Below are 13,287 nucleotides of genomic sequence, written 5' to 3' on the forward strand. Positions count from 1 at the left end.
GACCCTGGACCTTGCTCAGCTCCATTTATGCAGGGCACTCTCGGTGAGCCCAGCTTTGCCTCTGCCCTGCTCCCTGGGACTGCCCATGCTGCAGTCACCCTGGGCACCTGGCTGCACAGCATTCACCCACTGCTTCCAGATAAGAACTTGTATTAGAAATAGTTTTTATTTTTAAAATAAAAATTATTCTTCTGTCAAAATAGAAGTCCATGTGAAACTGAAAACTTGAGTTTTAATGGGTGAAACATAAACCCCTTTCTTTTAAAATGACATATATTCTGCCTCTTACTTATTTTTTCCAAAAAAAAACTTCTCAGACCAAAAAAAACCCTCCGAAATTTTCTGTGACTGTAGCTCGTGTGTTCATTGAACAAGTTTATTGAGCAAATCTTTTAGGTGTGTAGTTTGCCAAGTGTTTCATAATTCTTTTACTATTTTATAGTTGCCTTTAGGCAGCAGAAATGGAAAAGTTCTCTCTCCACGCAAGCAAAAATGCCTCCTTGTGATTTTGTACCTGAAAAATATGAAGTAAGTCATGCATACTACACTGAATTTAAATAAAGCTTCATTACTGGGTTTGGGTGACAGGTTCATCTGCTAAATATGATTATAAAATTTGCTTCTTTGGGCACAGCCCAACTGCTACAGCTAGGATATAACCTGTAAATGTACCTGTGTGACAAATCTGTAATTTGAAAACATTTTAAGGAAGAGGTTTTTGCAGAAGCACAGCTTTATTTCAAAAAGCTGAGTTTCAGAGGTTTGTAGAACAGCCTTCTATGTGCCAGAATCTGTTACAATCTTAATCCTGTAGACAGCTGTGTAATCTGTGTGCTCCACACCAGCTCCATGAGTCTGGATCTTTGGAAGGCTGGGGTGGATACTGACTGTTTTATTCCACTCAGTCCTATACCTATGAACACGTGCAGAAGATCCGTGAACAAAATATTGCACCTTCACTGAGAACATACTACAAGAGGCCATTGCTGCTGCACCAGGGGCATATGCAGTGGTTGTTTGATCATGAGGGACGAAGATACCTTGATCTCTTTGCTGGAATTGTCACTGTCAGTGTTGGACACTGTCACCCGTAAGTATGTTGCTTTTTGATTTATGGTACAAAACCCAGGACGAGACACCTATAATTGTTTTGTGCTTCATTAATGTACAGCACTGTGAGCCTGAAACCAGAATATAACTTACTTGAATTGACATGTATCACAGTTCAGTTTCTGCTACATTTTGAAGGATTCATTAATTTGGTCTGCTTGTTCCTCCATCTGGCGCACGGTGCAGCATCTGCGTTTGCAGAATCAATAGCAGAGAAGTATGTGCATGTATGAATGAAGAGCCTGTGTGGAATTCCATCCCTTTGTCTCTCCCTTGCTACATGCAGGAAGGTAACTATGGCTACCCAGAAGCAGCTGGCTCGCCTGTGGCATACCACCAACATCTACATGTACCCAGCAATCCACGAGTATGCGGAGAAGCTAACTTCTCTTTTTCCAGATCCACTGAAGGTAAATTGCTTTTGACAGGAGCAGGGCCTGGTGAAGTGGGTCTCTGTTTATAGGAAGTATTTATTAAATAATTGAGAGCCATGATATCTCTAGAGAGAAAATCTGTATGGGGAATAGAGACTGTCAGTTAAAGAGCACGAGGGTGCTCAGGGCCTTCTCTTCAGACCTAGCTGTAGACATAATATCCCCAGTTTCTGTTCTGTTTGTTTTCTCCCTTCACTTGTCACTGTGAAGAGGCATTGCGGGCTTAAAAATTACTTTGGAGGAACAAAGAAGATGTGTACTATTCTGACATATAGCTGACCTTAATTTTTTTGATCTCATGAAAATCCACAGTGGAAAATCCACACAGTATTTTGTGTAGTATGTGTAAATGTTTACCGACATCTAAACAGATAAATCACAAAAATGTCATGTTTCATATTTAGTGAAACAGTAAGAAAAATAACTTTTGTTCTCAGGTAAAATAAATTGGTGATAAAATGAAATTGGGCTAGCAGAAGACCATTAAGCTATTGCAATCTTAAAGATGGAAGGAAAGTAAAAAAAAAATTTAAATGTCCTGCTTAGTTTGACCCAACACTTTAATTTCTCTCTATCAGAAATCCATCTTAGAAAAACCTGTAAATAGAAACCTTTTGAGATTTTTCTGTACCCTCCCAGTGCACATCCGCTGGATCTTTGTTCTCATCTGTAGCATTAGGGCAACACTAATTTTATCGTGGTGAGGTCGCCCTGTGGCAGTGCTAGGCTAGAATTCATCGTGTTTCTAAGGGACATGGTCTGATGCCAAAGAAGAAGGGGGTGTTTTTGTGCTGTACTGATCCCAAGTGTTCTCCCACAGGTGGTTTATCTCACCAACAGTGGGTCAGAAGCCAATGATTTAGCTATGTTCATGGCAAGGCTACACACTCGTAACTTTGACATCATCTCTCTCAGGTAATGCCGACACAGCTTCACAAAACTACTCTGTGTATGGGATCACTCTCTGTGTGCCTAAAACAAGAAATAACTGAGAATTTTTCACCCCAGGTCTGCAGAGGAGAATGCTGTAAAATTACTGTATTTGACAAAGAGGAGTAAATCAGGAGCTGAAGTTTTCATACAGCATGTTAGGACTACTTTGCAATAAAAATGCAACCTGCAATTTTTGCTTGTGTTTCCTAGAAAATGATCTGATGTCTGTGTTCAGGGTGTGCTTTGGTAGGCTTTTGTTCATGGCCAGACCAAGACTGAGCACTTGCTCCTTTGCTCCTCCATTTCCCTTCTGTAGTGCCCCTGTGGGTGCAAAGGTACCTCTGGAACAGCAGTGCAGTGAACCTCAGCAGGGAACTGCTCTGCTTGGGAGCTGATTTTTGTTTTGTTTGCTTTGCAGCCTTGTTATTCTGTCAGGGCCCTGAACCACAGTTCACTGCACAGGTACACAAACAGCTCTTCTGGCTTAATGACAGGGACGGATGTGGGCTGAACACCAGTGCGCTGTAAACACCAGCATAAACAGTTCCCTCTACTGTGCAGCCCAGGGAGCCTCAAGTATTAGAATAAATGGCTGTGTTAATGAAGAGCTGTATTTTTCTGTTACTGTGTTCAACAGAACATTGGGTACCTACCTTGCTTGTGTATCCTCACTAACCAATTTTGATTTGTATATAAAACTGACAGCAAACCACCATTTAGTTTAATGATTGGCAACACCTTTTGGAGAGAGCAACTGTTTCCAAGATTCAAAAGACAGAGATGTTTGTTCTGTAGGGATCAGGTGCTACAGTAGAATTTCATGAGGCACTGTCTGAATCACTGTTGGTTCCACTGATTGTACTCATCTCCTCTCAAACATTTCTTCACAGCTTTTATATTTGAAATAGCAGCATCAAAAGGCAGTGCAAAAAATGGCAGTAGGAATCTTCTTAGTTTCAGTGTAAAAATGCACATCTTCCCAACAATTTATATCTCAGAAGCATGCCTTCTCAGAACTGATATTACTCCAGACACTTCTCAGAAATGAGTGATGCTGATCTGCTTTGTTTTTTTTGAGCAGAGGAGGATACCACGGAGGCAGCCCTTACACGCTGGGCTTGACATCTCTGACTTCTTATAAGCATGGTGTTGCCAATGGCTTTGGCTGTACAACAGTGAGAATTTTTTTTTTTTCATAATCTGGGTAACTAACAGTTTATTTGAGTATTTCAGCAATTGCTGTTTTCTCCTCTCAAGCGCTTTATGGCCACTAATCAAAACCGCAGTGTAGCAGTTTCTGCTGTGTAAATTCAACAAGAGCCAGAGTCCCCTTTTCTTCCACGGATAGTTTCTTAGGCTAATTTGGAGTTAGAACAGCCATAACACAAGTGGTCCATGATTTGCAGTTCTTTAGTCATGCTTGATGTTTTCATGGGAGTCTGTGTAAGGAGCAAAATAATGTTCTGAACCCATTTTTTCGAGTTTGTTTTGTCAGATCTGTGCAAAGCTGCTTTCAGATGGTCTGGAGCAGATCCTTCACTATAATGAATGGGAATCCTATCTCAGCAAGACAGGAGACACACCTGTTAAGGAGATCCACTGAGGTTAAATGGCAGTATGTAATGTCCCTGCCCTTGAGCAGATTGGAGTAACTTTCTGTCTAGAAGCTGCTATTGTTGACTCCAATAGTTACAGGTGACAGCCACTTATTAACCATAGGAAGGCTCATTTACAGCAGCTTCCCAGCCTGTCTCAGTGAGTGCCCTAATTCATGTGGTATTTCATCAGCAGCAGGATTAGAAACCTGGAGTTTTCTCAGTTAGATTTGCCTGCCTCACTCTACTTTGCAGATTTTGTTCTTATTTCAGACTACCAAAATACTACCAGAAGCTCTTAAATGCTGGCATTACCTTTAGGTAACCAATAGCCTAAGAATGAAAAAAGGAATAAAAAATCAGTTGAGTGCTTATAGATGGAACAGTCTAAATTTTTGATTCCAACACTGTCTTGGTTATTTGGTGTTATCCCCCTAGTGTTCTTCACACAAATTCCTTGAATTGTGTTTGCCCCTTGATTCTAACAGCTGTTTTTCTGTTTTGCCATTAGTCATTAGATCAAAAGATCTCTTAGAAAGCCGTCATCAAATCTATAGCTATTTCTCTTATGTCTGACAGACAATGTTACCAGATGTTTTTCGTGGTCCATGGGGAGGCAGCCATTGTAGAGATTCTCCAGTGCAAACTGTTCGAAAATGCAGCTGTACTGAAGGTTGGTCCATGACAAAAATTTTTGGATTACAAAATACTAGTGAAAATATGTTATGATTACCTCCTCAAGCAAAGTAGATGTCTGGTTCCGTTTTGCAAGGCTGACCCAAAGGAAATATTGCAGATTATCTCAGGACCCTGCATCCCTATGGGGAAAATGTGGGACAGATGACACGACGTTCTCAGATTTCTTCTTGAAATCTCAGTGTTTGTTTCCAGTATTTGTCATGATCAACTCTGGAAGCTGTGGAACTCATTTCAGCACATCTGGAAGAACAGAAGTGTTGATGGTCTTTTTTGTGGTTTCTAAAGTTCTGACAGCTTTCCAGCTTTTATATTGGAATAAGGCAAATAGTAAGGACAATCAGCAATAGGTGGAGGTCTTACATGGGGCAAGATGTTCCATATACAACACAGTGTGAAATCTCTTCTACTGCTGTGCAGCTAACAACAGTTCCAATCAGTTTTTCTACTGTTTCAACAAGCACTTTTTATTATTTTAGTTCATATGGACACATAACAGATTGGTTTGTTTTTAGCTTTGCTGTCCCTAGTGGATGGCAGCATCCATACTAATTGCTCTGTTCTTTATCTAAGCACAGACTATATTCTCCAGAATCCTCCTACCTGCACTAACCATGGAATACACATTTACGAGAAGAGACTCTCTCTCTCCTTTAATGTTTAGCTTTTTACTGTTCATTTGAGAGGTGGTATTTACCATGCAGTCACACAACACTTGTTGCTTAGATGCAAAGTTTCATGTTTTGAAGCTAGTTTTCTTCATATGAAGTAAATTCCCTTCAAACTGTTTCCCCTGTAAACAGGTGCATGTCTTGCAAAAGACCAGTACATTGAACAGTTCAAAGATACTCTGAATACTTCAGTGCCCAAGACAGTAGCTGGATTTATTGCTGAACCAATCCAAGTAGGTAATTTGCCATTTCTCAATTGTGATAGCACAAGTAGTGTGAAATAATAAATACTCAAATCTGATATTCTTTAGCTGCAACCTGAACATAGATGTTTGCTGATTCTTACTATGATTTTGTAATGCTTTAAACACTTTAAATGTTTGAAAGATTAGATGAACTGCCTTCAAACTTCAGCTTTTGTCACTGACTTCAATGGAACTAGAATTTTTCTTGTGAAATTAAACAAAGAATCATGATTAACAGAAAAACATACATTTTTTTTCTGCATTTAAATAGTGAGTGTGATGCATGCTATGGTTTGGTTTCTATTATCTCCTTTCAATTTTCATTATTATTTCTGTAAACTTTTAACTCAACCTCCTTCTCCCTCTTCTAGTCATGTTGTCCACTACATTTTTAACAGCTGTCCAGCAACTGATGGCCACAGGATTCATTCTCCAAATGTTTCACCCTACATTCGCAATTGCTTTTGACATGGTTCTTCAATAGGAAAAATGAGAATTTATCCCGGGCAAGAGAAACAATGTGAGAACTGTGACTGCAAGGGAAAACTGGAGCAGTTGTCTGGTTTTTACTGTTTTCTAAGTACTTATGTACTTGAGTCTTAAAAGCTGTTCTGGTCCAGGTGGAGGGAAAAAATTGAATTTCCAAGGCAAGTGCAAACTGTCAAGGTGAAAAGACATTGAGAAGGCAATATTCTAAACAAATTAACCAAAGAAGGAATTTGAATTCTCTGGTTAACTTCCTCATCAAACAGTTCCTGGGTTTTGCTGTGTGTAGATTTTCACGGTCCTTGTTTCAGCAGTTTGTTGTTAATTGACTTGGTCTTACAGTGATCTCACAAACATTCCTGCCAGCACAACCAGCGGAGCAGCAGGCAGCACTGTGGAATGGGAATGCGTGACCTGAGCAGGAGCTTTCTGAAGCGATTTCATTGCTGGAGCCAGAAGCTTGTAACAGCAGTCCTGCTGTTACCTGAGGGCTGCTAGGTTCTTTTCTCAAGTAGAATTCCTGTTTCCTTGTCTGTTCCTGAAAACATTGTGTTTCTCTCTTGGCAGGGTGTTAATGGAGCTGTTCAGTACCCAAGAAATTTCTTAAAGGAAGCTTATCAGCTTATACGGGAAAGAGGGGGCCTTTGCATTTCAGATGAAGTGAGTCAGATTTTTTTACGTAAGAATTCTAGAGTAGGGTACTTCTGAAAGTTGTCCTAAAAGAATCCAGGTGAAGCCTGGAAATAATCTAAGTGAAATGTGATACACTTCATAGCTTAAGTTTAACACAGTGTTAAACTGCATCTTTCCAAGCATAGGAGCCTCCCAGTTTTTACTGCCTTTTTTCTCATTTTGGGCGAAGGTAACATTTGTAGCAGACTTCAGTCCTTACCTTCTGGGAGCAGTAAATTTACACAAATATGCGACAAATAGCAGTAAGTAGCAACAAATGCTACTTGTGATGGAAGATTTGTCAAAATAACCGTTCCTTTTATGAGTATTGTTGACACACATAGAATACAGAAAATACTTGATTGCTGTACCTCTGCAAATATGTTTTAGAAGTAGAATTTTCTCAGCTAAAACAATACTACAATAGTATCAAATGTGTCAAATGTTTTTACATTTCTTCTCCAGTTTGAAATGGACACTGCATCTTATTTGTGCATCTCACCAGGCCTAAGACATGATGACATTTTATCACATGAAAGAAAAACCCAATTACAATAAATATCATTTTGTGTAGAACAATCTGAATAAGGGTCTTAATACAAGTTGACTCCAGATACAGTTGCTGTTTAATGCAAATCAGTAACAATAGAAACACAAGAAAAGGAGCTATATCACAAAGTGTGAGAAAGTGATGAGTGTATCTCTGAATTTTTTCTTTGAAAGGTACAGACAGGATTTGGACGCACAGGCAGCCATTTCTGGGGGTTTCAAACACATGGTGTGGTCCCTGACATTGTTACTTTGGCAAAAGGAATTGGCAATGGCTTCCCAATGGCAGCTGTTGTTACAACAAAAGGTATAAGTGTTCTGTTCCACTATGATCTAAAACAGAGTAATTGCAAAATATAATACAAAATAATTACTGGTAGAGAGATGTGTGTTTAAAAAGCTGAATGTTACTTAAAACTTTTTCCTCAGTCTATCTTTTGAGAATTGAGTTGGGTCCTCATTGCTTCACCTGTTTTACCACATGTGCTGTATCAGTACAAAGCTGTATTTAAATGGGTTTAGTTGTATGACTGAAGCAGGAATGAACATGTGAGTGGTTTGTAGAGCTGGTAAAAGAGCCTGGAAGTCCTCACCGGATTCACTGTTTTACTGATAAATATATAATAATATATAAATAATATATTGTGAATAAATAATCCAGCTGCTTGATTCCTTCAAATGGCAGGCTCAGTCTAGGGAGGCTCAGTCTGTCTAAGATAGCAGGTGAGAGCATATGTTAGAAGCATGACTTTTAAAATAAGTTTTGTTTTGGTATCTGCTAGGCAGTATAATTTTTGGAAATACTCATATTTTGCACAGACTGCTTCCAGGAAATCTTGCTGTGTTGTCTCCAGTAGAATCATAGCTGAACCACAGCAAATGAAATTGTTGTTACAGTAACAAATGTTTAAAGCAATTCAGTACGGTTACCAAACAGGGCAGAGGAGGCCACCAAGATGATCAGAGGGGCAGAGCACCTCTCCAAAGAGGAAAGGCTGAGAGAATTTGGATTGCTCAGCCTGGAGAAATCTTTGGGGTGACCTATTTTGGCCTTCAGTGCAAGAAGAATGGAGAGGGACTTTTCTATTTAGAAGAGCATAGAGTAACAGGACAAGGAGGAATGGCTTTAAACTGAAAGAGATTAGGTTTAGATTAGATATGAGGAAAAAACTCTTTACTGTGAGGGGTTTAGACAGTGACACAGGTTGCCCAGAGAAGCTGTGGGTGCCCCATCCCTGGCAGTGCTCAAGGCCAGGCTGGTTGGGGCTTGGAGCAACTGAGTCCAGTGGAAGGTGTCCCTGCCCATGGCAGAGGGGTTGGAACTGGATCATTTTTAAGGTCCCTTCCAACCCAAACCATTCTGTGGTTCTATGATTCTGTGATTCTATGAATGGAAGGAGTAACCAAGTGTTGTTCTTTTTCTTTCAGAAATTGCAAGTTCCTTGGCTCAAAACCTTCACTTTAATACGTTTGGAGGAAACCCTTTGGCCTGTGTAGTTGGAGCTGCAGTTCTTGACGTAGGGAAAACATTATATGAATTTATCTGTACCACAAGATAAATTGTATCAAAAGATGAAAGTTGCACATATAAGTTTCTATGTGGGCAATTTTTAAAATAACTGAGTAAAGTGCATAAACATATACATGTATACGTGCCCCAGTGTGTCCCATACACAGGAAAAAATCCTGATTAATTTAATTGCAAAAATTTTCAGATCTCTAGAAGGACTAGGAGCCCTGTAACTATGACTTCAGAATCATCTTTATCTCCCTTGGGCTCTCTACTTTGTTAATAAAATTGTAGGAGAGAACTTACTGAAAAGCCTTAGCTAATTCTTTCATAGCACTATACAAATCCACAGCTAAGAAAATCTATTTTCTGGCATACATGTTTAACAAAATTTTAGGCTTTACGCTTACTTTATGTTTTTTACCTTATGCTTAAAAAAACTTTTATGACCAGACAATTACAAATACCTAAGGTCAAAAATTCTTCTGGAGAAAAAAAATTACCTCATGAAAAAGAAAACAGAAAAATGTGCAACATATTTCACTTATTATTCAGTAGAAAATCAGTCAGTGGGTAGTAGGTCACTATTACAAATCAATTTGTCTTGATTATGCACAGAACATTCATTCCTGAAGGGCACTTCATTACAGCAGACACTGTTTCTATTCGTGTTGCTTTCCTGAGTGGTTTGGGGGGTTTAAGCTATTAAGAAGATGGATGATTGTATAAAGAACCCATGTTTTGGGGTTTTTCAACTCCGAAATAACTTGGAGCCTGGCTCTGAAATAATTCCAAGGAAATTGTTAGAATCAGGAAGAATAAAATGGAGTTGAAAGAAAACAAAAAAGTAGAAACAACCACTTTATCTTCGGTAATTATTTTTAAATGTAATTTTTCTAAATGCAGATGTTAGGTGCATCTAATGGTCTGTGTGTAGGTGGTGTACGTGCCTGCAAATAAGAAATCTGATTAAGGAGGAGAGTGTAAAGAATGAAGAAAATATTGTTTTTAAAAAAACATGTTGTTGCTAAATATAATATAGTATTCAAGCTGTTCCCTGCCTAGTACACATAGATAAGCCTAGTCAAATTGTATTCTTCTCATGATACTGAAAAAAGTTAAAACATTCTGGTAAGATTTTGAAAATAATCCTTCTGGTCAGGTATTTTCCAGTTACAAGTACATGTGAGCAGGAATTACTGGATTAAATGTAAACATTAAGAAAAATGTGAAAAGTGACTCAGAAATATGAAAGTATTATGGGTAACTGTATTCTGATGCTGTGATCATCACAGCAGTGATGTGATGAGTTTTTCTAAATGTGAGCAGTGAGGTAGTCAAGAAACATAGCAAGGAAGTGAGATAAATATAGTGACAAGCTCAATGGGGATTAACAGAATGTGTTGAAAGCTTTTCCTGCAACACTGTCATGGTACTTCATTTTAACCAGGCTATTGAAGAAGACGGTCTACAAAAAAATAGTGATGATGTGGGAACATACATGCTGCTGGAGTTGGCTAAACTACGGGATAAATTTGAGATTGTTGGAGATGTCCGTGGCAAGGGACTTATGATTGGAGTAGAAATGGTGACAGATAAGGTTAGTGACTTCTTCATTCCTTTCAATTTACAGTGCCATTTTATTTCAGTTGAAATAATAGAAATATTTCCTGTTAAAAAGCAGACAGTGCAGTGGGAAAACACTGCTCTGGCTAAAAATGAACCAGAACATTCCGTCATTCAGCTATTTCACAAGCTTTGAGTAAACAGTGACATGCACCCTAAATGCACAGGCTCATGAGAGCAGGTAAGTTATACAGCTAACATTTTCAGCTAGAGTTGGGATTTGTTGGAGAGACCGGAATATACATCTTTGCCACAGAACTAATTTAGAATATCTGAGTGAAGTTTAGTATTTCCTTTCCTCAGGACAGCCGACGCCCTCTTCCAGCTGAAGAAATCAATCAGATCTGGGAGGACTGTAAAGACATGGGGGTTCTGATTGGCAGAGGAGGGCTCTACAGTCAGGTACTGAACCTCTGGTTATAAAAAAAGCTTATTTTGTTTCCTTGTGAACTACATCCCTGCTTCCCTCAAGTTAAGTTAATTTAGTTTAGTAAATAAATTAGGAAATGTATACTCTTAGGAGCCATCTCTGTTTAATACTGCTTATTTAAAACTGGGTAAGAACTATATGATTCTTTTCAAATATTCTGAACAAGCTCAAAGCTTGGAGTTTTCCTTCAGAGGGACAACATCCCCTAGAAAACCAAGGAATGCAAGGTATACAGTCTATGCAATTTAGAAGAACTCAGCAATACTCAGGAACAAATCTTTGCACAGTTTAGGTTATCACCTGATACATCAGTACAAAACTAGTAGTTCTTTGAGTCTGGGGAGCTGGGTAATGTTCTAATTCTATGGCAATTAAAGGAAAAAAATGGTGTTGACAGCAAGTCGAGCAACAGCACAGAAGAGAGAGCTGGATGTGAAGGCCATCAACCCACAGCAGCTGACAGTGTACTCCATGCTGTAGCCAGGACACGGCACCAGCTCCCTGCAGCCCTCATTTAATGGCAGAGAATTGCCTTAGGGCTGGCCCCTCAGTGAAGCCCTCTGACACAGAGGAGGCCGCTGCCATGTGAGATGGATGGAGGGTGGCTAAAATACATCAGACACTGTGTCTGTTACCTCATCAGTCCTTCCCTAAGTCACAGACCAAGAGGCAGGTAATGAGTTGAAGCTCAGTGCAGTAAAATCTCATTCTGTCTGATAAGAGGGCTGTTTACCTGTGAGTGTTTGCTTCAGCAGGACTGTGGGTGAGAAAGCCCATTACTCTGCTCTTCCTGTATTAAGTCCCGTGACGTGAGGCCAGAAAAATCTGAAATTAAAGATTCTTATGGAAAATAAATACTCTTGGGAACATTATATTTCAAAGTGCTTTAAGTAAAATCAAGAATGGAAGCCTTGCAAAACATAGATTAAACATTCAGATTTAAGAGACCACGTTCTTGACAAGTGTAGCTGTACATATAACGCTTCCTGACCAACATTTCCAGCTATAGCACCCTAACTACAATGTAGTATTTAGTGATTCATTCATAATGCATTCTCTTAAAAGCCTATAAAAACAGCCTGTAATAAAAAAGCAAATCGACTGACACAATGGGGGAGCCTGCCACTCTCAGCAGATACTACTTTTCCCTGTGGTAGAGCTGCAAGAAAGGAAAATACGTCTGTCTCTGTTCTTTCTTCATACAAATCCATCTGAGATTTTACTGTCTGCCGAAACAGAGCTGCAGACACGACCTACTCTACTTAGGTCTTTTGTGGAGGCAGTTAGGTTATCAAGAGGCGGTCATGAGTCAGATGCAATTCAGTGCAGTCAAGTTCAAAATTGCTCCACTTCAAAGTACATTTATCATAAGCCTCAGTGCCTGCACTGCTGTTCTCCTTTTTTCCTCACTTTTTTGGGGTGGGAGTGCTGACCCAGATAGGCTGCTTGAAACCATATTCTTTCCATGCAATTTGAGCATTTCTTTTTTCTTTTTGTTCTCTCTCCTCAGACATTCAGAATTAAGCCTCCTATGTGCATTACTAAGAGGGATGTCGACTTTGCTGTGGAAGTATTTCGTACTGCTTTACAGAGACACATGGAAAAAGCAGCTGCAAAATAGAACTGGTTTGTTTCCTCACATGAGAGGCACACACAATCCTTGACACTTGCAACCCAGACTGGGCACTAATCTACCCTGGAAAATAAAATCAGTGTGACAATTACATGCTTGTTCAGTATCATAAGAGCATTCTGACTGATACAGTGTTCAACAAGGATATGGTGTAATCTGTTTTGTAAAGCTACATTTCAGTTCTACAGTGCTGATCTGTATGAACTACACACCTATTTTGCTATTATCAAAAAACCCTGACTGGATTAACAGGGTATCAAATGGAGAGAGAGGCAGGCATATGTTCTTCTTTCCCCAGTGAAAATCCTATCAAAATCAGTAATTTTTAGAGTGACAGAAAGAATTGGGAAAGAAATTTCAGAGTTAAAACTGTTTACCCTGCCTACAAGGACACACTGTAATTAGACCATTACAAAAAGTTTGCAGACACTTGAGATGTTTCTAATTACAGTAATTATTTTTATCATGGGGATAGGAAATCCAGTCATCACTCTCTCCAAAATACACTTCTCTTTTCCTCCTGCTGCTTTTGGGATTGCACAGCACACCCATTAATCATTTTGTAAAGGTGCAAACTCGGGAAAGTGGAATAAAATGTTCTTTCTTACATAATCACTTTTTAATGTGTAATGTCATTGCTTCCTTCAGTTTCCAGTAAAAAAAAGATGTTGTGGACAGTCAGCAAGAACTGTACGTT

The 13,287-nt window shown here is 39.2% G+C and overlaps 1 protein-coding gene across 1 annotated transcript; it reads left to right on the forward strand.

Annotated features, from left to right (window-relative positions):
• The first annotated feature begins 388 nt into the window (after positions 1-388).
• AGXT2 (alanine--glyoxylate aminotransferase 2) lies at positions 389-13,199 on the forward strand. The gene is made up of 13 exons (XM_054652377.2): positions 389-528; positions 906-1,090; positions 1,397-1,520; positions 2,365-2,459; positions 3,559-3,652; positions 4,652-4,745; positions 5,572-5,672; positions 6,738-6,830; positions 7,566-7,698; positions 8,820-8,908; positions 10,352-10,501; positions 10,831-10,929; positions 12,468-13,199. Exons 1-13 carry the CDS (start codon positions 493-495, stop codon positions 12,576-12,578), a joined length of 1,404 nt encoding a protein of 467 aa, XP_054508352.2. The 5' UTR covers positions 389-492; the 3' UTR covers positions 12,579-13,199.
• Positions 13,200-13,287: the final 88 nt, after the last annotated feature.

The sequence above is a fragment of the Agelaius phoeniceus genome, chromosome Z, assembly GCF_051311805.1.
Source record: "Agelaius phoeniceus isolate bAgePho1 chromosome Z, bAgePho1.hap1, whole genome shotgun sequence".
NCBI classification, from domain to species: domain Eukaryota; kingdom Metazoa; phylum Chordata; class Aves; order Passeriformes; family Icteridae; genus Agelaius; species Agelaius phoeniceus.

Bases quoted from the DNA above. Each gene is read 5' to 3' on its own strand.
- AGXT2 (XM_054652377.2), top strand. From the start codon at position 493: ATGCCTCCTTGTGATTTTGTACCTGAAAAATATGAA. The intron at 4,746-5,571 runs GTTGGTCCATGA...CCCTGTAAACAG, and splicing joins AAAATGCAGCTGTACTGAAG to GTGCATGTCTTGCAAAAGAC. The intron at 5,673-6,737 runs GTAGGTAATTTG...CTCTCTTGGCAG, and splicing joins TTATTGCTGAACCAATCCAA to GGTGTTAATGGAGCTGTTCA.